The 26,085-nt window shown below is 39.1% G+C and overlaps 1 protein-coding gene across 3 annotated transcripts in view; it reads right to left on the bottom strand.

The window, feature by feature from the left end:
• TfAP-2 (transcription factor AP-2) overlaps nucleotides 1–26,085 on the bottom strand; it is a 244,862-nt gene that overhangs the window by 133,731 nt on the left and 85,046 nt on the right. The window contains exon 1 of one of the 3 annotated variants that reach the window (XM_031991388.2): nucleotides 6,502–6,604. The exons of the other annotated variants lie outside the window; for them this stretch is intronic. Within the exon in view, the coding sequence (XP_031847248.1) occupies nucleotides 6,502–6,564 (63 nt within the window). The 5' untranslated portion in view covers nucleotides 6,565–6,604. Of the gene's footprint in view, nucleotides 1–6,501; nucleotides 6,605–26,085 lie in introns of those variants that run through there. 3 annotated transcript variants of the gene reach the window in all.

Genomic DNA, 26,085 nt, shown 5'->3' with positions numbered 1-26,085 from the left:
TGGAATTCTAATCTCTCGAATGTGCTGAGGATGAAGAAAATAATTGCCAATAGTATTACTGCCCGGTGATAAGATCTAGGGTACACATGACGCACCCTGCGCCTCGGTTCATTCAATGATAAACGAGTAATTGTCAATAGTATGATATCGTAGCTTTCGGGTGTGCCGCGTTCGACTATCGTTTATTATGCTCGGGTCGAGGAGTTTGGTCGAGCGCAAAGGCGAGCAGGCAAGCCACCATCGGAGCCGGCCGCCGGATATCAAGACGAAGGATACGCGGGGCAGGTATATCCGCGGCGAAGTTCCGAAGGGGGCGGTGTGAAGGGCGTAGCCCGCTAATTATAATTATACTACGGCGATATTAGCAGCGTGAAATGCAACGTAAATTCTGATGAAATACTCACCGCCCCTCGGGGTCCCGGCGGCGGCAACGGCGGCGGCGGCGGCGGCGGCGGCGGCGGCGGCGTGCAGCTCGTTTGCCAAGCAGCGCGCGCGCTTTGTTTCGCGGCCGCGCGAGTCGTAGATCGACCTCCGCATTGTCGTACATTACCGCGTGGAAATAAATGAGTTCGTTACGCGAGAAAAACGAGAGACACGCTAACGACACACGGCCGGCCGGTTGGCTGGCTGGCTGGTTCGTTGGTTGGTTGGTTGGTTGGTTGGTTGGTTGGTTGGTTGGTTAGGTGGATGGCTGGCTGGCTGGCTTGGTACGCGACCTCGTCATTGCGCCGCGCGACGCGATGCGGCGATTCGCCGCCATTTGTCTGTTTCTGCTGTTATGCTGTTTTAATTACGCCGCATTAATTATCGGGCAATAATTGGAAGTGAAGCGTCGATGCTCGCTTCCCCTTCGAGTCGTTTCGAACTCGTTAACCGAGGATGACGGGTTAACTCGTCGTTCGCTGGTTGACGAGCCACCTGTCCGAGGCTCGTCGATTTCTTATTGATTTCGGCAAGGACTTCTGGATTTTATTGGTTCGTAAGGTTTGTCTCGGTAGACATGTTGGGCTGATCGTCGGTACGGTTTGGTAGATTAATTGCGTTGTTATTGGTCTATTAATTTTATTCGCTTTTGTGGGATTATCTGTGTTTGAATAATTGTTCGGAGTATAAGTGAAATATAATAGAAAGTTTGAAATTTACGATTTAAAATTTATTAATTGAATTAATGTAAAAGAAAAGGACATTCTTTCATCGGTCGTTTCTTTGATATTTTATTTTCCTACAGGTGAGCCAGAAGTTTACTGGTGACGGTAAGCTGATTTGAAAGGTTTGAATTATTGTATTGTAGAAGGTAGATATTAAATAGTCGTTTGTTATTTGCAATAAAAATTTACGTCGGAGAAACTGAATTTATTCATATATTTTCTTTTGGTTCGTTACCCTTTTAATAAAACAAATACATTCTTCGTATCGTAAATAAGAATAAGGTCGTTTACAAAGGATCAGGATTTCGCCGCCGGGGAGAACAACAATCCCGAGATTTATAACGAGAAGCTTCCAGGGTTGTAATCTCGCGTCAAGTATTTTAATGCCAAGAGAGACGCACAATTATCATGTCCAAGTTCTGCGCGTTACTTCCGAGATTGTAGTTAACGTTAATAATCCTTGTATACCAACAATAATAGGATTTCCTACAACGATCACAGATAAAATATCGATATCTTGAGTATTTCATATTTTAAAATAAATTTGTTTTCACTTTATGTTAACATGTAAATACTATCATGAAAAATTCTGAATTCATTCATTATTAATTGTCTGCCGAATTATTCATTAATTTTGAAGTGTAAATCGTTCATTCTCGCAATATTTTCCAAATTTCGTAGAAAAATAAAATATAGTTATAAACAATGAAAAATTAATAAATAAAAGTAATAGTCGATATAATAATAAAAATTAATATATCAACACAACATTTTAAAATCACGTAACTATGCTTACAATTGGACCACACCGATTCACGCCTGACAACGAATCGCCTAATCTACTTCGATTTCACACTCGTTAAAGTCTCCATAAAACACTTCTCTATTTCATTATTCCCACGATTATTTCTATTATTTCCAAACAAATAAATATCCAATACACACTACAAATTAAAAACACCACAGCTAAATAGATCAGCATTTTCATTCACATCATTACATCAATCAAAGTCAACAAAAATTTCTCAAAAGCGATATTTAAGATCCCTTCAGCATCAAGAACGAAATCCGAAATCCTTCAAACCGTCAGGAACAGTAAATCCATTACTAATAACAGCCCACAGCTTTACAGAACTCACAAAATACAAATACAATCATTCATTCGCCATCGCTGGCATTACGGATTGCGTCAGACTTAAACACCCCTGCCCGAAAAGGAAAAATGAATCGAAGAATTCGAAGAAACACTTTAATAACGGTCGATCCATCAAACATTATCGGAAAACATCGATGGAAAGAGAGCGGCGGGCTCGCAAGAGCGCCGCGGCGCAGCGTAATGTGGCGTGGCGGATAGAAGAGAAGATTATCGTTCGCGAAACCCTACATTCCTAATTCATAAATCTGCCCTCCTGCTTGCTAATTGATAATAGTAATTACACCTGCATGTCGCTCAAACGGCTACGCGGCCAGATTGTACGTGCGCGTGTAACCGCCACGTCGTTATTTATCATCGCCGGCTTAAACTTCGCTCGGGGATTGAGTCCCCTCGGCCCGGTCCGGCTCGGCTCGGCGCCGCGCCAAGCCGTTCACCGAACAGGAAGGCGGGCGGTTTCTCCTAGTGCACTAATAACATAGTGGCGACCTGATAATTAATAATGAAACAGCACGGGGGCCCGGCTGGAGGGGGAGCTGCAGGAGAACGTGCCGGCCCTGTTACGCTCCGCGAGCGTGGATGGACCGCCTTTCCGAGTAATTGCAAGGTGCAGTTCTCCTTCTCTTTACCTCTCTTTGTCTCGCTCTCTTTCTCGTTGTTTCTTTCTCTACGCGCGATTCTTAGACGAATACAATAACTAGAAACACGACTAGCGCGCTGCTCAATCTGTCGAGCCAAAGAGCCTGAGGGATGAAGGTCAGGCTTTGGTCGCTATGACTTCTTTGCTAGTGTCTTGAGAAATTTCAGTTGTTTAGGGGTTTCTTTTTCTTGAAGTTTGAGAATTGTCGTGTTACAAGGTGTTAGTGGATATGGAGTATAGGTTTTTGTATTTGTAGATGGATTTGTGAGAAATACAGGTAGCGAAGGGTTTATTTCCTGCAGTGAGGGGTTTCTTTGGACGAGGAAGGGTTATCAGTATATTCTGATTTGTTGACAAGACAAATTTGTATGTACTATGAATTTGGATATAATCAGTTATGAAAGAGAATTTTGTTTCATGGTGGATTTCCTCATCGCCTTATTTATCTTAAACAAGCCCTATGTGGCAAAATAAAAATTCCATCCGATTTCTTAACTTGACACAGCAGTTAAAGAAGAAATTTCAGGGACCGTAACACCGAGTGTCAACCATTTTCAGAATTTTATTATTTAAGCTTTCGTCAACCCTCAGCAACTCACTTTTTCTCTTAGTCACACCGGCGGACGGCGTTTCGCTGCGGTTTTCCTTGGTGCGCCGTGGTTTTTCTATCGGGAACTCGGACTTCGTCTCGCGGGCTAAGTAGAGGCTCACCACAAATAAGATAATCTCCATTATAAACTCGGGGGGTAGGGCGAGTAAACGACGAGGAGTTATTTACTCGTCACGGAAAGAGGGGAGAAAGGAAACAAAGTAATAACAACGGAACGGGAATAAGAAGGCAGGTTTGAATTTGTAGGCTGTGCTGCGAAGATGTTGGCTTGCGCAGCCGCGTTTAGGTCGCTTTCCATCGCGCTTATTATTCTGGGTAAAGGGCTTACCCACAACTTCGTTTTCCATGCAATTCCGCGAATCCTCGTTTTCACTGACCAGCATTAAGCGGCTGACACTTTAGTCTAATCAGTCAAGGAATTATTCGCAAATTTATCTTTCATTTGATTTTTTCGATTTTATTCACTGTAACTTCGTTGAAAATTGAATGTAACGTTTGAGGTACAGACTTATATTCGCAGTGGTAGATATTTTTGTTGTTTATAGAATGTTTTTTCTTTGTCACGAGTTAATATTAGCGAAGAGAAATTTTTATTGATATTTCCTGTTTGAAATTTAGTCTAGGATTATACGTAGTACTTCGAAATTTGTGTTTTATGTTAAATATTCAAACTGACTGTTTATTAGTTATCGGTCAGTTACTAAATAGGATGTTTCGAACAGTTCAATGAAATCTGTTTCGAGTAACAGACGATTGTTATGTAATACGTTCTATAACAGAATAAAATCTAGCGTGTAAGAAGCAACGTTTAATACGCAACGGTTTGATATTTTATGGAACAATCTAGTAGTCCGAGAAATAAATGAAAAAGTTCGTTGGAATTCTCGTCTTCCCATTTTACCAACTCGAGTTTCTTTTCTAATTGTCGGTTTTTCATTCGAGAAGGAATGCTTAAGTGTCTGCAAAATTAACAGAAGTAACACAGAGGGGAAAATGTAACGGCAATTGAAACGGCAGTGTTAGTTTACGCGGGAACCTGTGTGCTGCTTAATTTTATCAACGCCTCACAACGTTCCCACATTGTTACACATAAAAAGTAAACAACGACGCAGACAAAAGGAGCGCTCTATTTTTAATTGAACCTCGCCGCCGTGCCACTGCTTCCTACAGAGGTTAAATTCATTGAATTAATAATCCCGCGTGTTGCGAAATAATCCAGAGGAAGCCTTGTTTCCACGCAGAGAATTACTGCGATTTTAAATCCATCGAGTGTCTATTTAACACACGTACCATTGTAAACTTTGTTATCTACTTGTTTGGACTGATTCCGATTACAACGATTTATATAAAGGATTATCTTTGCGAGTCTTTATAAAGTCCACCTTCTTAATAAGCAACGAACAACTTGCGAACTCAACCGTATTTTATTTTACATTGCAGAGTTTACATTTTTCAATGTTCAATATTACGGTTGTATAAAATCGTTTCGTATTCATTGGCCAATGTGTGTGTAGACTGAATCCTGAATGGAATGCGATGAATGTTTTCTTCGACTTTTTATCTTTAATTGCGAAATTAAATTCGTTTGATCCGCGGTTAGTATCAGTGTATTTGTTCAGGAGGATTTTATCACGCAATATGTGATTTGACTGACGCGGGGTATTTGTATATCTTACTGTATACATTAGTAATTTGTGTTTAACGATCAGATGCTTCAAGCTTACGGTATCTTCATCAAAGATCACTGTGATACGCAGGTGTAACTGCAGTTATGCATACTTGATCTTTCATGAAGGTCTAGTCAATTGGGCGAAGAAATTACAACTCGATAAGTAATTATTTTGTCATGATAAACGTTGAAATCTTACTACACACAGAGAGATTAAGAACTGACGTTTAAAATTCTATCAACAATAATATTCTCTCTAGTAATCATGATTGTACATTGATTATTCATTTTTCACTGCTTTCAGTAATTACTAAATGGCTCTAAAGTTTTGTATTCCTTTTTTCTAATACAATATTTATGTTTATAACTCTTACTAATACCTAGAAATTTCAAATGATTTTTAATTAGTTTTTCCTAAGAAATTAGTTGAGTTTCTTAAAGTCTCTCTTTTTTATATGAAATGTCACGATTTTATTCTGAAATTTTGATTTTGTACAAAGGGGCTTCGAACTGTCGGAAGTAAGAATTATGTTTTCATTTAAGGTAATGAGGCTCGCGTGATACCTCAATTTTTTCAGGATTCGTGAGTTTGCGTTCTCCCTAATTTCCGGAAAGCGCGGCCGGGAAACATGTTAGCCAACCAGACGAACTTAACGTGCCGTGTCGGACGATGTACTCGGAAGATAAGTAAACGACTGGGTGGACGTGGCTATGTGTGATCAATTTTTTCTTTCTGTTAGTGCCTCGCGAGATAAGACTGGCATAATTATCAACAATTATAAAATTCTTTATCAACTATAAAGACTAATTTTTTGTTTACTTCATCCTTTGTAGAGGTGGTAACGAGAATATTTACCACTGATTAGATAATAAATATTCTATTTTATTATTAAGCAGAAATAAAGATGGTAATTAACTAGAAGCATAAGTTCAGTAACATATAGATAGGTTAATAAACTATTCAAAAGAAATTTATGAAAATCTTATAGAAGTTTTATTACGTATATTACCTTGATAATTATTAATAGCACTATAAATACTCTATAAAATAATTTAGCAGAAAACCGATCTATGCAAATATTTCCGTAAACATGGCAATTATTATTTAATAAACTCGTATGTAAGACTGTCGTTGATCGATTGCAAAATTATTTAAAGACTCGCAAGTTAAAAGTTACAAGCGATTCCTTGGATAAAAGGTCAACAAGGGCAGATTCGTCACGTATCATTCGGCGGATTTACGATTGCGAAAATCCACTTGCATAACAACAGTACACTTACCCAAGATGCACTGCAGTCACTGCCCCCGAGTGTCTGAAAGGCCGGCATGCATCTGAACGTCATTCTGAACTATACCGCCGAAATATTATCCAAACGTTCACCGCGGTTCTCCGGTCACAACTTACCTAGAACAAAGCGAAACACTTACTTAGCGATCGATTGAACCATTTAGTGAATAAAAATATTCGATAATTCTGTGTAAAATGACAGATCCTTAACGTATTACCAAAATGAGAAAGAAAACCTACAATATTAAGCTAATTAAATTTATTTGGTAAAATTAAGTTCCTGTAAAATATCACAACCAGTTGTCTTTGAAACTGTAACAGATATTGATTTCACTGTTTTTATTTAAATGATACGAAGGGTAGATTATTCGGGGAGCAAATAATTTTTTAACATGATTGGAGGGGAAACTTTGATTTTACAAAAATGTTTGAAAAAATGTTCATGTCTCACTTTGCTGTTTTCATGGATGCACACGTGAATCAGTCTACAATAATGGTATTGTTTACTGTAATTATTCTAATATATTTAGATATAAACGTATATAGTCAATTTTTTCATCGACATAGTGAAAAAATTCAAATTTTCATAAAAGGTGTTCCTTCTAAGAACACATGTGTACGCTACAATATCGCAGAAAGAATTTGCACAAGACACGAAGGTAAACTTTTCTTTTACGTTAATTATAAGGCGCCCTTCGATTCGCAGAACACGGAACGTAACATTTTGTGGAAAAGTTCTGTCACGAAATGCTGCGGCAGGAACATCGAACACCTGCTTCACAGTTGCACGTCCTGCGGCGCATTAATGCAGATGTAAGTAGATCACCGCGGGTGTTCCTCCGGAATGCTGCCTCCTTCGCTTCCCTTTTATTCCCTTCTTCTGCCCTCAGTCTTCGTCTTTCTTTCACGTGCGTGTTTAATGCATGTAATTTCATGTAAAACACGGTCTGACGCCGGTAGCCAATATGCAAGTCGTTTGTTAGAAACCGTAATTAATACAACTACTTTCAACTTTACTTCGTACATGCGTACTGTACTTCTTCCCTTTCCTTGAACAAATTTTAATATTGTTACCTTTCTAAGGGGCGACATGTTGTGTGAAACTTTATACATTTAACTGGCACTCCATACACATATTATATATGGTCAGGTCACAATAAGTTAGAATAGATCGAGGCAAATAGGATCACAGGGAGAAACATGAAAGAAACGAAAAGAAACTGAAAAGTGAGAAATATTCGATTCGTCCAAAATCCTGGGATGAATCGAATATTTCTGACTTGTCAGTTTTTTGCTTAAAACACGAACATTTTTAAGTTTTTCAATCATTCTTTTAGTGACATTGAAGCTGAACGTCTATTAATAAGAAATCTATGAAAAAATATGTTGATTCACAATTTCAACTATTAGTTTTTCGCTGTTACATTTGAACTAATGCGATTCGCCTCGGTCTACCGTATTTATTCAATTCCGGGAAATAATTATTTGGCTAGTAAGAACCAAAAAGACTTTTATTATAAATACCTTATTTTAAAGACTCTAGTTTACACTGTAACGTCCAGACACTCAAAAAGAAAAAGGATGGATCATTAATGACTAGAAACTGATTAATGGTCCAGCGCGGTAGTCTTCAGGTATCCAGTTAACAGGAAGAAGACAAAATGAATGGTCATGCGTAGATGTGTCTAGATTTTGCTACATAATTGTAACGCAAGGAAAAGTGGGGATAGTTCAGCCTCGACAGCTACCAGACTATGAAAGTACAGTACACTAGCAATGTTGGGATCTCAGAATCAAGGTTTTATCAGGATGAAGCAACCAGATGGCTAGCTAAGAAGAAGAGAGAATTGGTTTCAGGCTGGTCTAGACAATCGAGTCCAGGTGTCAGATACGAAAATGGGGGGATCCGGAAGGCTGGAGGCACATCAGGACCTAGGGTAGCCGCTGACCTAGCACTGATGATGTTTCAGAGTTAGTTTTATGAGAACAAGATCGCCAGCAGGTGTACCAAATGGAGGAGTATGATATTTTTGGTGCGGTCGGGCTTGGACTGCAAGTCAATTTTCCTTATTAGATAACATATTATGCTTAACTAAAACTTTTACATAATTATACTGAAGATATACTATATTCCCATTATAGACATTGAAGTCTGTGTATTTACAATTTCTTTGTACAATTGTTACAGCAATTTATACATCTGAAACAATGCACATTTCATCTTAAGGGAAAAAAATAACCAGCACATTTTTGTATCATCTTCGTCGATAAATATTTTGTATGGGCCAAAACTGAATGGTACAAGATATCTAGTAATCTATCGCGACAACGGTAGCATACTAATTTTCTAAATCCCCAAGCACGACACAAGGATCATTGTCGATTTCGCGCGTGTTCAGGAATTCGAAAAATTCGACCACGGGTTTCTCTGTTGCGTAAGCGATGCCCCTTCCCGGGGCCGTTTTGGGATGATTACTAGGCCGAACGGAGCGCATTCTTCCCGCCAGCGAATAAAACAACGAGAAATGGCCAGAGGACCCGGGGAAGGGAGGAAGGTGGCTCAGAAGCAGAGGGTCCCGAAGAGGAACGCGACGGCGCAAAAGAAGCACGCAAAGAACACGAGGAAGACCCTACGACGAAGGATGGGGAAGCGTTCGAATAAAAATCTGAAGCGCGAGCATCTCTCCTAACTCTCCCGTTTCGTTACCTCCGCTTCATCATTCATTGCTTTCTTCACGTTTCACCATTATCCCCGTTTACCCTTTATTTTCGATCACGAGAACTCGCTACCGGAAGAAAATAAAATACTTTTATTCTACGAAATCAGAGATTTAACCCATTAAGTGTGAAATTAAAATCAAATAATGAAGTGTATACTCATCAAATGCAGGCCAAATACGCTTATAATATGTTCTAACGATAAATTGAAACGAAACGAAGAAGAATTACTGGTTTGTCTAAAACAATAAATAATCCACTCTTGTAAAAGTTATCACCATTTAGAGTTTCAAGATGACGTGATACTCGTCAAACGCAGATAACTGGTTAAAGAATGTGATCCTAAATGGTACAAACGTGTTCCTTCGAATGTATTACATTTCGTCCTCCCTAAACAAGATTTAATCTAAAGATCATCAAATCTACTGTTCCTTGCAGCAAATAGATTATTTAAAAATCTTTTCAACAAACTCTATGTTAATCACCGGTGAACAGAAAGATTCAAATATTTCCAAACTGCGAAGAACCAACTTTCAATATATTCAAATTGCTTCAAACTGCTCGACTTCCTGCCAAAATGAAAGGAACATCATCGTCCATGACCAAAAGAATCCTATCGAAACAAAAATCTGCCAGCGATACCAGTCGAACAACTATCTAAAACCAAACAGCCTGAATATAATCCGTCGCCAGCGTTTCACCATTCATTCAACATTTTCCACTCGCATTCTCCCTTTCGCGTGTTCCCTTTTCTGTCGCTCCACGTATCCTCCGTTCGTTTACAGCGAGCCATCCCTCCGTTCGTCTCTGTCCACCTTCGATCAGCTATCCTCCGTGCGGCTGGCAATCCAGCTCGGCGGAAAACGCGCGGCGGTCGCGCGTGCATTGGTGCTGGCGCACGGATGAATAATGGATTCGGGCGCAGCCATGTCGGCTACTCGGTTGAATATTCATAGTGCGTTTCTACACCATGTGCCGCTGATACCGGGCCCAGGATCGTGCATCGTTCCACGTCCAGGCTGACGGTGGAACGCGCCAGAGCTCTGAGACTTCCACGGGGACCCGAACACGCGCGAGCCATCTCTGCAACGCTCGTACACGCCGCACAGCGGTTTTAGAGCGTATAATTAGGAGGCAAAAGGTTCCAAATTGAAGCTGATAGAACACAGTAGGACCCCATATAACGCGATGGAAAAATTGTCGAGGAATAATTGTAAGAGTGAAATTCTTTACGAAGAAATAATGCAAGCAACAAAAGAAAATGAACCAGTGAGTACGGTTGAACTTTGCATGACGCGATAAAAGAATTGTTGAGAAATAATTGTGGAATGATGTTCTTCATGAGAAAATAATGTAAGCAACAAAAAAAATTAGACCAGTGGATATAGTTTAACTCTGTGTGACACAATGAAAAAATTGTTGAGAAATGACTGTGGAAGTGAGATTGTTCATAAAACAATGTTACAAGCAACAGAAGTTGATTAGTGAATACAATAAGACTCTTTTTAACGGCATGGAGAATTATTAAAAAATAACTGCAAAAATGAGATTGTTCGTAAGAAAACAGTACTAGCAAGAGAAGAAATTGGATCAGTATTCAAAACGTGATGTTGGTGGAATTTAGCGCGAAATCTGTAAACGTAAAATTTATGTAACTCGGAACGTGTCTCTCGCGTTATGGGGGGTCCTAGTGTGCAGGTACCTATCAGTGAATGTTTCGTGTATAATCCTACATGCTATTTAAAAGCATCAGCGTCAAGAATAATGAAAATGATATTAAATCATAGATACGAATGTACATATTAATAAGTTGCGATTCTTTTGATGACATATAAAATGGTACTACCGTGAAATTGCTATAATCCTATCGACTTCATTTCGATTACATTTGATGTAGAATATAGAAATGCATAAAACATAGTGTTGTAGTCGGCAAAACAAAATGAGTTCAGAATTTTTTCCTGCTAATTCGACAATCTAAAACACGACCGTCGCTGGACCAGCAACGACGCCGTCGGTCCACCCGATGCTAATCGCGCGGCTTGTTCAACAACGCCTATGCGCCGACCGGTCGGCTGAACACGCTTTAACCCACAAGCATCATCTTATTGGGTGCACACATCCTCCTAATAACGCTATACTTCCAGCGTAGCCTGCCTCTAATATGCTTATGGAATCGCATAATTAGAACTCGTTCTTTTTCTTTCTCCTTGTCGTGCGTTTTTTGCCGAAAGCACCGTAAAACTTGGAGGAAGAGCGTTCGAGTTGATGTATGGGAATTATGGCGATCGATTAACCCGTTGTCTTGTTATTTATCGGTTGTGGTTCGTTTGTTGTGGTACTCGTGGAAATTGTCACATTTTCTTGTCAATACTGTTGATTGGAGACTGATATAATTTGTGTAATTGTTGGACATTTATTATTTTATTAAGCAAATATAGATTCTTCTTTTATATTTTTACAAAATATATTTCATCAAATTTCCGGCGTTAAATATTAGTATTTACATTTTTAATTCAGACAGTTATTTACTCCTAAGATAATCACAGAATGAATAGAATACTTATTACTGAAAGAAGTCGAACTTGTTACAGCTAAAACAGTAAAATACAGTGGAATTCAGTATTAGTATAAAAGAATTTGATACCTATACTCTTTTTGTTTGAAAACGTGTCGACAGTCGTCACCTGTAAGCGGAACTATCATTTACGTTCGCGTTCCCATCGATGAGTGAGTGTTGCGCAAAGAATTCCAAACATGCATGGTTAACATGTGATGTTACATCACGTGATTCACTGAAATTATCGTAAGACCGAGTATCTTCCTTCGCACACGTGTAATTAGACTTTCACTTTGCGCATAGAACTCAACAGTTATCCTGATAATTAGTAACGCTGTGAGGAATATCTGACTCCATCGTGTTTGATTCGAGCCGTGTCCAAAATGGACTTCCTTGTATTCACGCGCGAAATGCGACAACATTTTCAGTTCATCGAGGGAGCAAGTAAAATGTCAGGAAGAATACGTAAAAGAGACCGTAGAAGTAGTGGGACACGAAACAGAAACGATGTTAGTCGACTTTAAACGTCACTTGCACTGGTACTCCAAACGAAAAGAGAATTGTCAATGCTTTGCAGTCATTTAAAGTCGAAAGGCACTGCACAAAGAAACTCCGGGAAAAAAGGTCCGATAAGAAACAGGAACGTAAGATAACACTGCGACGAAACAATGAAAAACAACTATGGATTTTTAACCAAAACGGAAAATGATTCTTTTTAAAAAGTTATAAATCTTTAACTAGTGATATTCAGTTTGAATTTCTAAGGTACAGATATTTTTGTTTAAGTCTTAGTTATTGCATGCTTCTAAATATTCGTCTTATAGAATTATAAACACTAAATATCAATTAGTACTATTAGTTAATATAACATAATCTGTATACTAATCATAGAATTATCTAATACAATCACGTTACGCGGTTTATATAACTAAATAACCATCATACACAAACTTGAGATGAAACGGAATAATACACACAAATTACAAGCAATTTATCATAGAATGTGTCTGTACAAATGATATTCGAATCTTTTCACTACTAATCGCATACGATTCAGCATTCAAAATTCAAGAAACTCGTCAATTCGACGGACATTGAATTTTATAAACATGATTTCATGATTCCACAACTACGGGAATATGTGTCTTCTCTATTTTCAGATCCTAATCACCAAGATCCGTCCAAATGAACACTCATTGTTCTAGCAACAATGCAACGAATACAGCGAACGTCCACAAATCTAGTGTTAATTTTCAAAGTACACGTAGCTCCGTATACAAATCGTGTAATCCACGGTATATCATTTCACGTATTACTATGCAAATAAAATGAACCATCATCCGCGAGTCCTATCACCCTACAGGCTTTGCAGCCTTTCACGAAATCGCGCGGCTGGTACCATCAAATAAACAATTAAACCGTCCGAATTTCACGCCAGCCGATTACCGAATTCGTCATAGTTATTGCTCCGGTCCGCGGAAATTGAACCGGATACGGGGGAACCGGCAGGGCACAATAACACGTTTTGTCCCGGTGCTGTCCCCTCGCCCGCCGTCCCGAGGGCCAGACCTTAACGAGTCCCGGTATCCCGAATTCCCGGTGTATTCCTTTCTTTTTCTCGTTTTTTCCCCCGTGGTCACTAGAGACAGCGTCGCCGGGGTATACGACTGCTAACGACACGCCATTAAATCGAGTTAACGAGGGGAGTCGCGTTACTTATTTACCGGGCCATTTCCTAGCCGGCCGATCGTTTCGCTCCGCCATCGGTAAACCGCAAAACTGCGATCCCTTTCATGGAAACGCGACCGGGCAACAGTTCCAGCGGACACTCCCGCGACAAAGATATCTGTTGGTTCCGCGGCCAGGTCGTTTCCGTGATTTTTTTCGCTGGCCCGATCGTTAGACGGGATGGGATCTAGATGGGATCTAGAGCGTCTCGCTATCGATCGCCTTTTGTCCCCGGTGATCGCCCCTTGCGCTTTGTTTTTCGAGGAACTTTACTCTTCGACGATTAACCTCCATTGCAGCGATCGTTCAGGTTCGTTGGTATAATGAGGCTTGTCTTTGTTTGATCTTGTGCCATTTTATATTTTGTCAAATAAAGTTTTCTCCGATGTTGTTATACTCATTTATATGTAGTAACGAATCAATGGTTATTTGGGAATAGATTAACGTTTCAAATGATTGGTATGATGGAAATTTAATGAGTTACACTCAAAATTACCATTTTGAGATGTATAGGTATTTTGTAATGTTTTCGAGGAATTTTACTCTTTGATGATTCATCTCCATTACAGCGATCGTTGGTGTTCTGTAGAATAACGAGGCTTATCTTTGTTTGTTCTTGTGCCATTCAATACTTTCACGGTCAAAATTTAACGAGTTGCACAGAAAATTAACATTTTGAAGTGTACAAGTACTTCGAAATGTTTTAAGAATCGATTTTTCATCTATTGGATTCTCCCCTTAGCGAATCACGCCACGGAGATAACCGTGTTCCATTATTAACGTCCTTTGTATAATAATGGTTGTTTGTATAATGTTTACCGGTGGCAGATTAGGTTCATTTATTTACGCATCCGAGACGCGTTGGTCCGAATGAATCGTTCCAGTAGAACGATTTCAACGTGGATTACACTTTCATTTACATATTACCGACAAAAAGCAATGGATTATTACTCAACACACCTGACAATGTTTATTTCACGTACCTTAAAGTTGCTGCCGAAATAAAATGTTTCGCATGTTGTTTTAATTGGCAGAAGATAATAAACAGTCCTCCGTCATCAAACAGACGGCAATTTGAAAACCGATTGTCGTCTTAGATCAAACGGCGTTGTTCTTTATACATTATCGATAAGAAGCAAATTATTAATCAATACCCTTGAACATGTTCACTCTATGTAACTTCAAATTCCTGCCGAATGAAGTGACCGGCACGTGGTCGAAATTTATCTCCACGATTTTTTCCCAGGTATGCAGAGATTCGTTGTAAGGAGTACCAAGAGAACGGCATAATCAACATTAACTAGAAATTCATCGTTTTGCATTTCGTTTTAATTGGCAGAGGGCAATAAACAGTCGTCGGTTGTTCGACACTCGGCAATTTGAGAGCCGATTATCGTCTTATATCAGCCGGCGTTGTTCTTCCTCGAACACGTGCATATTAAGACCGCGGGAACACCGCAATCCCGTCTACGATTGCGCTTTCTTGCGTGCACGGATACTTTATGATCACAATTTAATGCTATTAACCGTGTTAATCTCTCCTCGCATGCGTCCTATGCATGCAGCACGACCGCGTTTTACCCGCTGCCCGTCCCGGGGCACTCTCACCGTCTCGCGGCGTGCAACTTCGAATCTGTAATGAGCCGAACCCGACGTATAAAATACCGATGTAATTGCAAAAGAAAAACCGGGGAAAACGAGTGACGCGTTTTACTTACGCTACGAGGCACGGTAATTTTTCCAGCCCGCCGCCCGTTTACCCGAGCTCCTTTTGTTGCAGTACAAAATTAGACTCACGGTAATAATGATCAATGCACGGAATGGAATTTATTATAGACACTGAAACACGGGGCGCGGATTTCTTCTATCCTACCACTTGTAAATTTATGAAATATTAAAATGAAGTAAATGATTTCCATGAAATTTGAGATGGTTTCTAGATTGCTGTTAGGTTAATGGGACGTGGATGGAATGGAATGAAAGCAGTAAATTTTCATTCAGTCCTAGTTCTTGAAGGGTTGCTTATGAAAAATCGTATTTGCGTGAAAGTTTGTAACCTACCGACAAATCCTGCACGTTTATTTATGCAGTCTATTAATCTCCATTAATCTCACCACACAAAGTTAAACTTGTAATAATAAGGTTAGTATATTACCGACAGACATCTATCTTTCAAATATGTAAAATACAATTTTCCTAAAGAACCAGTATTTCTAGAAAATTTATATTTCCGATTTTATGTTCTCATAACCTATAACAATCAAGCCACAATATTTCTTGTCCGCTGTAAATTGATCATATACCACATGTAAATTGGTGTGGAAGTAATTCTGAAATCAACTTAGTGTTCATTAAAGTTTTCGCAATGCATCGACGGATCAATGAATTTTTTATTCGCCTAACCTTGTTCGAGTCTAAAAATATCAACATAGCTAATCACACCGAGGTAACTTCCTCGATTCGTCTTAAGTACAGCCCATCTGCCCAGTCTCCTTAATCGCTATCAAACTCAGGAAACGTACCAGGCAACCGCCAATCCCTAGCACTGAAAAACTCCTGTATGAGAGCCACGTGTACCTCACAATTTAATCGAGGACGCGTGGAACATTTATCCGGCAGAATGGTCCAAAGGAAAACGAATCGACTTTTTCTTTCCTGAGTCGCGTTTCCATGATTTCTCCTTTGCGAATACGGAGGTAAAAACGAGGCAAGTCGCAACACGCGTTGCAATTCCTTTTAATTGCCATACGATTCTCGTTCCTGATCCATTCCATTTGATCGCGGACCCACGTTAAGGTATCATGACTTTTTCTATCGCTGATTCCGTGGCACTTTTCTTACAAATCGCCGCAAGAAACATGATCATTCTGCTTCTAGATCGAACATCGATGAGACTACTCCGGGGATCTTCCAGTAGCACGACTTTTTATGTTCTAAACTTCTGACGGGAAACAATGTACACCCGAAAATATAATTCAAGACTCTTCACGGTGATTGGAATCATTTGTTGTTGCAGTTATTGCTTTCACACGGTGAATGCCGCACGAATTTACGTAGCAAAATACACCAAATGAAACAAATATAATATCAAATTATTTCATTGAATCGTTTTATTATTATTGCATGTTTACCTTGCTGCATGTCACATTAGGTAGCATTATTTTTAATATAAAAATGTTTGCAAATAATCATTGTTTAATTGACTGAATTATAATAATTCGATTTGGTCGGGGGTCATCGGTAAATACGATGTTTTCCATTCGGAGCATTTATTAAACAATTGCTTGGCGCATAAACCTTTCGATTTCATTTCATTGAGTGGTCAAATATTACATTGGAATATAATATTTGATATTCTCTTGTTGAATATTTTCTTCGTCAATAGCTTCGCGAAGTAATGAAACAGTAGTGCTGGATTCACCGACTAGAAGAATCTTCTTAATCACAGTTGCGCGCATTTACAATGAGTCACAACTAAATTCTCGGAATTAAAATACACTTATCCCTCCAACGGAAGTTGTGTATATTTCAACGTAACACCAATGCGTACAAACCAAAAACGATGAACCTGACTAAGTAAGAAATCGCGCACCCCCGAATGCTTGACGATCAATCTACTTAGTATCCCTTAACCGTTTGTGCTCCTATGTCGAGCGTGACTCGGTATCAGTATTATTCACAGGTGTGCTTCTTCGTCAAAATATTTTTAAAATAAAAAACAAACTGCTCTCTACAAACTATGTATTTTTTAAAATGCATTTCAAATAAAATATCGTAGTAATACAGAGTTACCAAGGAAAAAATGCAAAAGAAATTCGGAGTGCAGGGTGTTCATCATTAAATATGGACTTGAATTTAACTTTTAGGTATGGAAGACCCAAACAGTCTTGCAGTCAACGTTTTGGGTACTTCTGATGAACAGGGAAGGCTGAAGAGGCATCATTTCCTTTAGCACACAGTGCTAAATATAAATATCGATAGATCGCACTTAGGCAGTAACTAAAATAAAAAAGAAATATAGAAGTTCGAAAATGATCAATGTTAAACATTCTCGTTTGTAGTAACTAATAAAAAAACTGTATTATATTGATCTGTTTTCACTTGTTTAAATATCTCTACATAGCAATAATATCAACTCTACAACGAAAATTTCGCTGGTTTCAAAATTCACAATATTTCTTATAAAGATCTGTGAGACCGCATGTCCGTACTTAAAGGCTAAAAACGACTTCAACTGAATGAAATTACACGTATAATATAATAACGAGACTAGTTCAATCTCCGACGCTACCGTTCTCCGGTAATTCTCTTCAAGTCTATCCGAGGACCCTTCATCAATCCTGGCGGAGCAAAAAATCGAAATACTCCGGCTGCGGTCCGTAATTTAAAGAAACCCACGCAGCACGATTCCCGCGTTCCTCGGTCGGAAGAAATAATTCGAGAACGGTAGACAGCGATCGAAGATCGACGGACACTTCCCGCTGCCGATTCATTTCATAAGAATTCCGTCCACGGCGAACAGGCAACGGGAAGGAACGTTCTTTCGTTTGAAGACGCGAGGGGATCTAGAATAAGATCGGCTAATCACTCGGCCGAGGGAATCGGATCTATAATACATTGGCCCCCGATAATGGCGGTGGTGAGAAGCGATGAGCAAAAGAAGCGCGCAAGATACGAAAATTGGTCCGGGGTCGGCGCAGAGCGGCGTCTCGAGCCCCTCTTCAACGGCGAACGGCTACGCGCAACATTCCGATCCGTTACAATTACCGAATAATTCCAATGTTGGCCCACATTTGGCCAAAGGAACCCGAAATTAGGTTGATTAGAGGCTACCGTTCGTAAGGATCGCCACTACCGGAATTGAACCGGTTATTATATAGATACCGAGAGCTGAGAGGTGCACGGGCGAAACGGAACAGAGATGCATCGCGGGACACTATGCCGCTGGTAACTATTGCACGATATTTTGTGTTCTCCGGTTGGAAGGAAATTGTCAACGGTCAGGTTTTTGGAAATGTTCTGTTTGTAAGTCGCGATACGTGCCGTAGGATGTATGCTACCGGAAGGAGAAATATACGTTAACGAAATTTGTTCTCTTTTAACGTTGACCCCTCAACCGCTCATTAACATATCGCTGATTGGCAATTTTACGTAGAAGTTATCCCATCTTACCGGTTATTATTCCGTAATTAAATATGAAAGTGAAACAATCTAAATAAGCTTCAATATATTTTATTTATACAAAATGAATTGAAATGAAACTTTGGACATATATTTTCTATAACTTTGAATATTTTGCTTTTACAATATTCTATATTGCGTTTCAAACATTAAAATGGCTAATGTATGTGCAAATACGAGTTAATTTGTGACCGGTGAACAATCTGTTAAATTGTTCGTGCGATCAAAGCAGTTTCTATAAGGAAATAGAAATTAAAAAATCGAGGTTTTCTTTTATATTTGCTTCCTCAAGCTTTTTGGGGCTCATAGATCTAACAAAATGTAGTTTGCTTCATGTCTACTTCTGAATGTGTTTGATAAATAGTACAAACTTTCTTCTTATTCTTATTAAATTCTGTTATTATTCTTATTAAATGTAAGGAAAATTAGAAGATTGAAGAGAATGGTAAAGATTAAATGGAATGAGAATATTGTAGACGATCTTTAACGCTAGATTTATGGAACGAGCCGATTTGACTCATATTGATTTTTATAAAAGTCATAAACCTCTAATTTCTGAAATCTAAATGAACGAATACCAATTTCTCTAAAAGCGATAGAATAAACTGTACAGCGAACGTCCTGAAATCTAGTGTTAATGCACATTCGACTTCTTTCAGAGTTATTGAATAATTCTTCGGTGCTGAATAATTCAGCTAATGAAAGATTTTCGAGTTAAGGGCCTATCATCTGCATAAATTTGTTCCCGAAAAGACCTATTTCCTAAGGCACCGACTTAAAACGGTTATTTGTACTGTATAATGTGTCCGAAACGCATTCATTGCGTCAGTGAAAAGAGGAGGCTCTCCGTATTTGCTTACACACCATATCAGGTTGATAAGCGCATACAAAGTTTTACGAAGCGAAAAATGTTAATTTTACGGTGCTCAATTCCCACGATCTGATAATTCGCGCACATACCGCTTAATTATATCGATGCGAACGCGTTACGCACTTGTCTTGCCCGACTAATCGGCCGGTCGATCACGTGTGCACCGATGCGTGCTCGGGATTTTGACAAAATTCCGCAATTTGTCATTTAACGCTGGAAGCGGGTTATAATAGCTCGCTGGCCAACAAGAATTATAGTGTCTTGGATTTTTTAATACGTCGACGTTAACATAAATAGTATCTGTGCCCCTGATTATCCATATGACGAATTTCACGTAAATAACGTCCACGTTTCATTTCTCATTAAACCTTTTAATGTCAATCATTTAATTTATTGTTCCATTTGTATAGCGTTTTAATGTGAATTAAATAGACGAAGGCGAGAATAGTGAAATGAAACAATGATATATAAATGTGACAAGAAATGAGTAATGTGTTCGAAAGGTGAAGAAAAATAGAAAACCTGCAGAAAAAATTCGGGATGATTTCGAAGTACTCGATATTCTGTGTGTGCTGTCCAGAGTTAGGAGCGTTTTACGGCAGGAAGAATTAGAGGGAGATCTTCGACTGGCTAATACGTATAGGTGCCATAAAACATGTCTTCGAGTGAGAACAGTCACCATAAATTCGAACGTCATCGCTCAAAGAACCGAAGTCAAAACTTCATCAAATCGTAAAGAGTGCAACGTCTTGAGAGCAAAAAGATCATGGCTATTATTCTTTGCAGAAACTATGTATTATTAGAAGTCGAATTAAAATTATTTTGGAAAAATAAAGAAAAGTTCATTAGAAACATACATTATAGGAATAAGAGGTCGTATAAAATTTATCACATCAAGGATCATATAAAAATAACATTTCAACAGATGAGTGAAACAGATTTTTCAACATTCTACGTGAATATTACAATTTCCAAATTTTTATTCATTTATTTACTGATTTATTTCTTCGTTTACTTATTTATCTATTTGACTGACAAGAGTAAAAAAATATAGCGAATACAGATCGGACGCTTGTGCCAGAACTAGTATTTCTTCGGCAATTCGTCTGTTATTAATAACCCGGGGATGTAATTTAATTAAGGCTAATACATTTATAGCGTTCGGTTGAATTATGATACGCAGGGTGATAAATCGTTCGTTTTAATGGCTACCATCTCCGAGCAATTATTATTGCGCAAGACGACGCTGCCTTCGAGACGATGCTTGTCTGCCCACGCAGATGACAACGCATGATCGGAAACACGTTTGCAAGGATAAGCGGCCATTAAGTTGGTATGAAAAGTATCCGTGTCGTAATAGTGGCGAGGCAGCATCGTTAGTTGGATGGACGCCGCGCTTCCTAGCCAGTGGTTTTCATAAAACTTCACCCTTTACTGGACTTTTCTTCAATTTCGACGTAAATTTCATTTTACTGCTTGTAACGGTACGCTTTATTATTACTTAGCTCTCGTAGAATAGTTAAGGAGCCTTCGAAAAATACCGCAGTTACGAGTGTGTAACCGCATCATACACCGTCCACTCATTTGTTAAGAGTTTAAATGAGCTGCTCGAATGTTATGAACCGAAGAAATACCATATATTACCAGTTCCTTATGTGCATATTAATGTATAGACGTATTAAAATTGAAAACACATATACAGGGTGTCTCTTAACTGGCGATCTAATCCAAAAAGTACCGAACCTGCGCGAAAAAAGAGGTTAACAAATGTACAACAAAATAAAATATATTTTTCTCGCACTTTATTCAATTTCTACCTTTTTTTATATAATACATAACACCACATTTTTCTAATAACAACTGATCACAATCTAATTAAAGCTTCCGAGATAAAATGATGTTAAATCATCTTTATAGTAGTTACAATAAATCCTGGTTTTCACTTTCCCAAGATTTCATTGTTAAACGACATCCTGCATATTACTTCTCTTGTTCAGAAAATTCAAAAATTTCTTGTCGCTAAAAGGATATCATAAGCAAAGTGATTAACCATTGTGAAATATCCGATTTAAGGAACACAACGATCAAATCAATTCCCACGATGCGCGTGAACTTTTCATTAGAAAATCGTTCAGAGTGGCTGACCGATAGTCGACGGGTAACGTGCACGCACGAGTAAAACCCGTGGCGGGATCGTGGATCGTCGAACGGGCGTTTCCGCCCACGCGGTTATGACGTTGCCCGCGAATTCTTTAATACCGAAATAGGATTGAAACCGTTTCGTTTCAGAGGTTAACCAGGGTCCCTCGAGTACTTGTCTGGCAGTTCTGCCGTTTGAATGGCTAGTTAGCGCGAAGATTGGTTTTCTTCGCATTATTGGTCCCTTCTTCGGTCGGCGTTATTGGGATCACCCAAACACACGGCAGTAAAATCAGCTAAGCTGGCGGTTATTTATTGCTCGCGGTGGCACAGGTGAAAGAAACGGGCCTCGCTCGCTCCCTTGTCCTCACCCCTTCCTCCTTCGCTCCTGCCCCCGCCGCTCGTCTCTCTGCTGGCAGCGTCCCCTTTTTCTTTTTACGTTTTTTTAATTGTTTTCTATCAACCGGCTGGCCGTTTCAATCATACAGATTTTTTAGCGGCGAACCCTGCCCGCACCCAGCCCTCGACTAACAGAGTGAGCACCCCTCAATAAGAAAAATAAGTTTGATAATGCGATACTTTAATCTGGTAATTTGCGGCAAACTCAAGGTTCTTAATGTTGATCAGATTTTTTGGTATTCATTTAATGGAATTGCTATATGTTTAGGTTCGGGTACTTGGCTGTTCGTTTATGGGGACTTGAGCAGGTAGCATATTAGTTCGTCTTCTGTATCAAATTTTTCAGTTATATCGTAAAACAATTTTATTTTTTGACTGTTGACAGATGGTCGAAATTTGTTGAACGTTCGCTACACAAAACTCTTATAGTTTCTCGTAAATAATTAACAATAAAATCATTTTAACAACTTCTATCATGAAAAAAACACAAGGCAAGAATTTCAAAAAGGCGGAGAGTCTTCTTGATACACCCAACGTAATGTCAGATAGAAAATTAAATAATCAATATTTAAATGAAAGTATACCTATACCACGAGTAATATGTACATATACATGTAGTATAATCTCACGATTCTCAAAATCCCCATAACCATAACTCATTAAATTCCATCGAATCTAAAAGGAACTTCTATATCTCGTTCGAGGATAGTGTTCCATCATGAAAATCCCCCATAACCTCGATCGTCTCAGTTACATATCTATCACCCGAAACAATTCACCCGAACGTTTCGAAACCTCGGTCTGTTTTCCATCGGGCCTGCATCGATTTCGTCGATTTTCCTCCGAGGCGGTCCGCCCGCTCGTCACGCTTTTTATCGCGTCGACGCACGCGCGGGAGGGATATCCTCTCGCATAAATACGGCCCCGTTGAAATCGAAGCGATCCGTGGAGAGGAGCACGCGTTCCACGGAACGCCAATTACTCGGCTCGATTTTCAACGGTACCGGCACGGGACCCGCGAGCGCGTGTAGCTTTCCGTGCGCGAACGAAAGTAATTGGTGATCGTAAAGCATCGAAGGCGTTAACAGCAACAACAGAATTGTTAGACCGGACCCGCGCGCCCGCCTCCCTCTCGGTCGTGCCGCGGAACGATTAACAGCCTACTAATAACCGTTCGGTCTCTGTTTAAAGTTGTTAACTTCGTCGAGACGCGATCCGCGAGAGGCCTTTGCCCCTTTTTTTCTTCCCCCCTCTGACTCTTTCCGTCTCACTCTTTCGCGCGTCACGTTCCGTTTCTTGTGAGGCCGGATCGGGGTTTACGGCGCAATTAGCACTATCTATCATTTCAAATTATCATTACCAAGCGCGCCGTCATTGTAATTATTTTTCCCTCAACCGCGAGAATTGTTGACATTAGCATAATTATCATTCTCCCCGTTAATGGGGTGACTTCAACTACCGACGATTATACAGGGTGTTCCGCGCGGCACAGATTAGACGGGCATTTAAGACCGTTTGCAAAGGAAAATGAGGGCTGCGAGGTAAATTAAGTGGATTATGGTGATCAACGTACTCTTACTCGTGTTCTGTGCTTTCGTGTGGAAACCGCGATTGTGTGGTTCGTCCTTACTATCTATGAAAAGGTGGCAAATTATGGAACGTGCACTGAAATGACTGGTTTATAAGTTACATGTATTTTTATTAAAAGAATATTCTTATTTTATTGAAACTGAGTCGCATTATTTTCATATAACATTTAGCTTTGTATCATAGTGTTTCTCACACGTTTTGTAATGCATTTTAGTCTTATTTACCAGGGACACCTTGTACATTTTTTACCGGAACGTCGACTTCATTCGATCGTTCGAAGAAGCTTGCCAAGTGTGATGTTTAATCACCGGATGACGATGTTAGACGTATTCAGCTTCTTTTTATTAATCTCCCTCTTTCCAGATTTTAATCTCTTCCCTCATAATGCCTTTCGTGGCTACGATGATTGGAGTAGCTTTATCGTTAATAATTTGCCAGAAAAAGAAGGGTCCATGTCCGTAGGTAGCCTACGTGTTTCTTTGAAGATTAAGCATTAATAGCATGAAAATAGATCGTAGTATTTCAACTCGATTAAAATAAAAATGAATGATACTGACATCCATTATCCTCGATTTGAAGTTCTTTACTAACTATCGTTTAATGTTGTTGAAATTATTTCCATATTCATTGAAAGTTTTTAAATGGTTACTTGTGCAAGTTTGTCTGTGTCAAGGTTCGACATTTCTAAAGTTAAATATGCCTAGTCTATCGATAAGACCAGACTGCGAGTAACAAAGTACTCAATGTCAAGCGAATGAAGTGCAACAGACATTAATCACGGAGTACAGGGAATTTTTCTAGGTGCTAATGGTCCGTACATAAAACCTTTTCAGAATTTCATCGCTCGAGATTGAGGGTGACCCGCAGCGAGAGATAACCGGCGAACTCGTGACTCACGCACACGGTTCAGGTACCGCAATAGAGGCGCCGATTCTCAAGAATGATTCCATTGTGGCAAGATTTTACGAGTCGCTGTTAAAGCCTGTCATTACAGCGAGACGGGGTTTGCGGTTGCCGAAGCATCGCTCGCGTTCGCGCGCGCGAATATGCGGCACCGGCGCGCGGCGCGTTGCGAAGAAATTCCCAATGATTTACCGCTCAATTTTATGAACTTATATTCCATAAGACTGACGTATCTATTTCACTTAAACGCGTCCCCGGGGCGCATGACGAATTGCGAGTCGTAACGCCATTGTAGCGGTTTATTACCTGCGGCCAGGTGTACGTTTCAGATACGAGATAGTAGGAAATGAATGGACGATGCGTTCACCGTATAACTGGCCCACCCGATTGCCTCCTAGACTATCAAATCGCCGCGGCGCCTTTCCGATACAGCATTCCGTTCGAGTTCGCGACAGCTAATGTTCCTCGTTTCAAACTAAATGGAACTCGTTTGAATATTGACATTAGGTGAATCGATTATCAAAGGGACTTAAGTGAAACGTTTGCGCTAGAAGCATTTTTCGATTAGCTATTAACTAGTCTCCCTTGTCCATTTTTGAAAATAAGCTTTTTGATAATCGAAAGTTTGCTTTTTTGGAAAGGAAAAGGAAAAGTTCGAGATGTATTAATTCTTTGCGCTCAATTTATTTTCAATGTTGTTAGGTCTAAACTTGTATGTATTTCTAGGGAAATTAATTAAAGTAATTTATAGCGGTAGAATTCAACGTTTTATATTTATTTTATTTATTATTATTATCGTAAGATTTAAGTTTTATAATCTTTTAAAGTTTAGGACTCTATAAAACTCCTTTAGGACGAAACTGTCTTAAATTTCTAATTATTTCTTTCAATAAAAAACTGAATAATGCATCGAAGTCTTAAATACTAAAAGAAAAAAGCCACATGACAGTCTCTCGTTAGTTTAATCATTAGATTTTTTATTTGCAGTTTTCGGGTTTAGATATCGAAGGCCGAAGTCGCCATTACGGCGACATTCGATCGTAAAGGGTTAATTGATTATAAATTCGAGGGTTAGTTTGGATAGAATGAAATGAATGTTGACTGCGTGGTGATAGTTGGAAAATTATTTCATTTACTGGGAATAAAATGGACAGAATATAGATGATGAAGACAAGGTATTAATATTAGAACGTCTGAATTGAAAGGATACGAGAGTGTGAATAATAAATAAAAAGGTTTATAATGGTGGCAATTGAAGATGAAGGAAGTTAAATATGATTGGTGAAAAGTTGTATAGTGTTATGATTTATCTTAGTAAATTTAGAATCAATCAATAAATACACTGGTGATTAATTTACCTTTTTACATAATTCAATAACCATATCTATTACTTTATCACCAATAAATTCAATATATATGAAATCTATAGTTGTCACTTATTTATAGTTCAAGCAGATTAAGATTGTCTTCACACATCAAACAGTACC

This window comes from Nomia melanderi, chromosome 6 (genome assembly GCF_051020985.1).
Source record: "Nomia melanderi isolate GNS246 chromosome 6, iyNomMela1, whole genome shotgun sequence".
In the NCBI taxonomy this organism is placed as follows: domain Eukaryota; kingdom Metazoa; phylum Arthropoda; class Insecta; order Hymenoptera; family Halictidae; genus Nomia; species Nomia melanderi.
The sequence above is the reverse complement of the archived record's forward strand: the minus strand, read 5'-3'. Positions and strand labels throughout refer to the sequence as shown.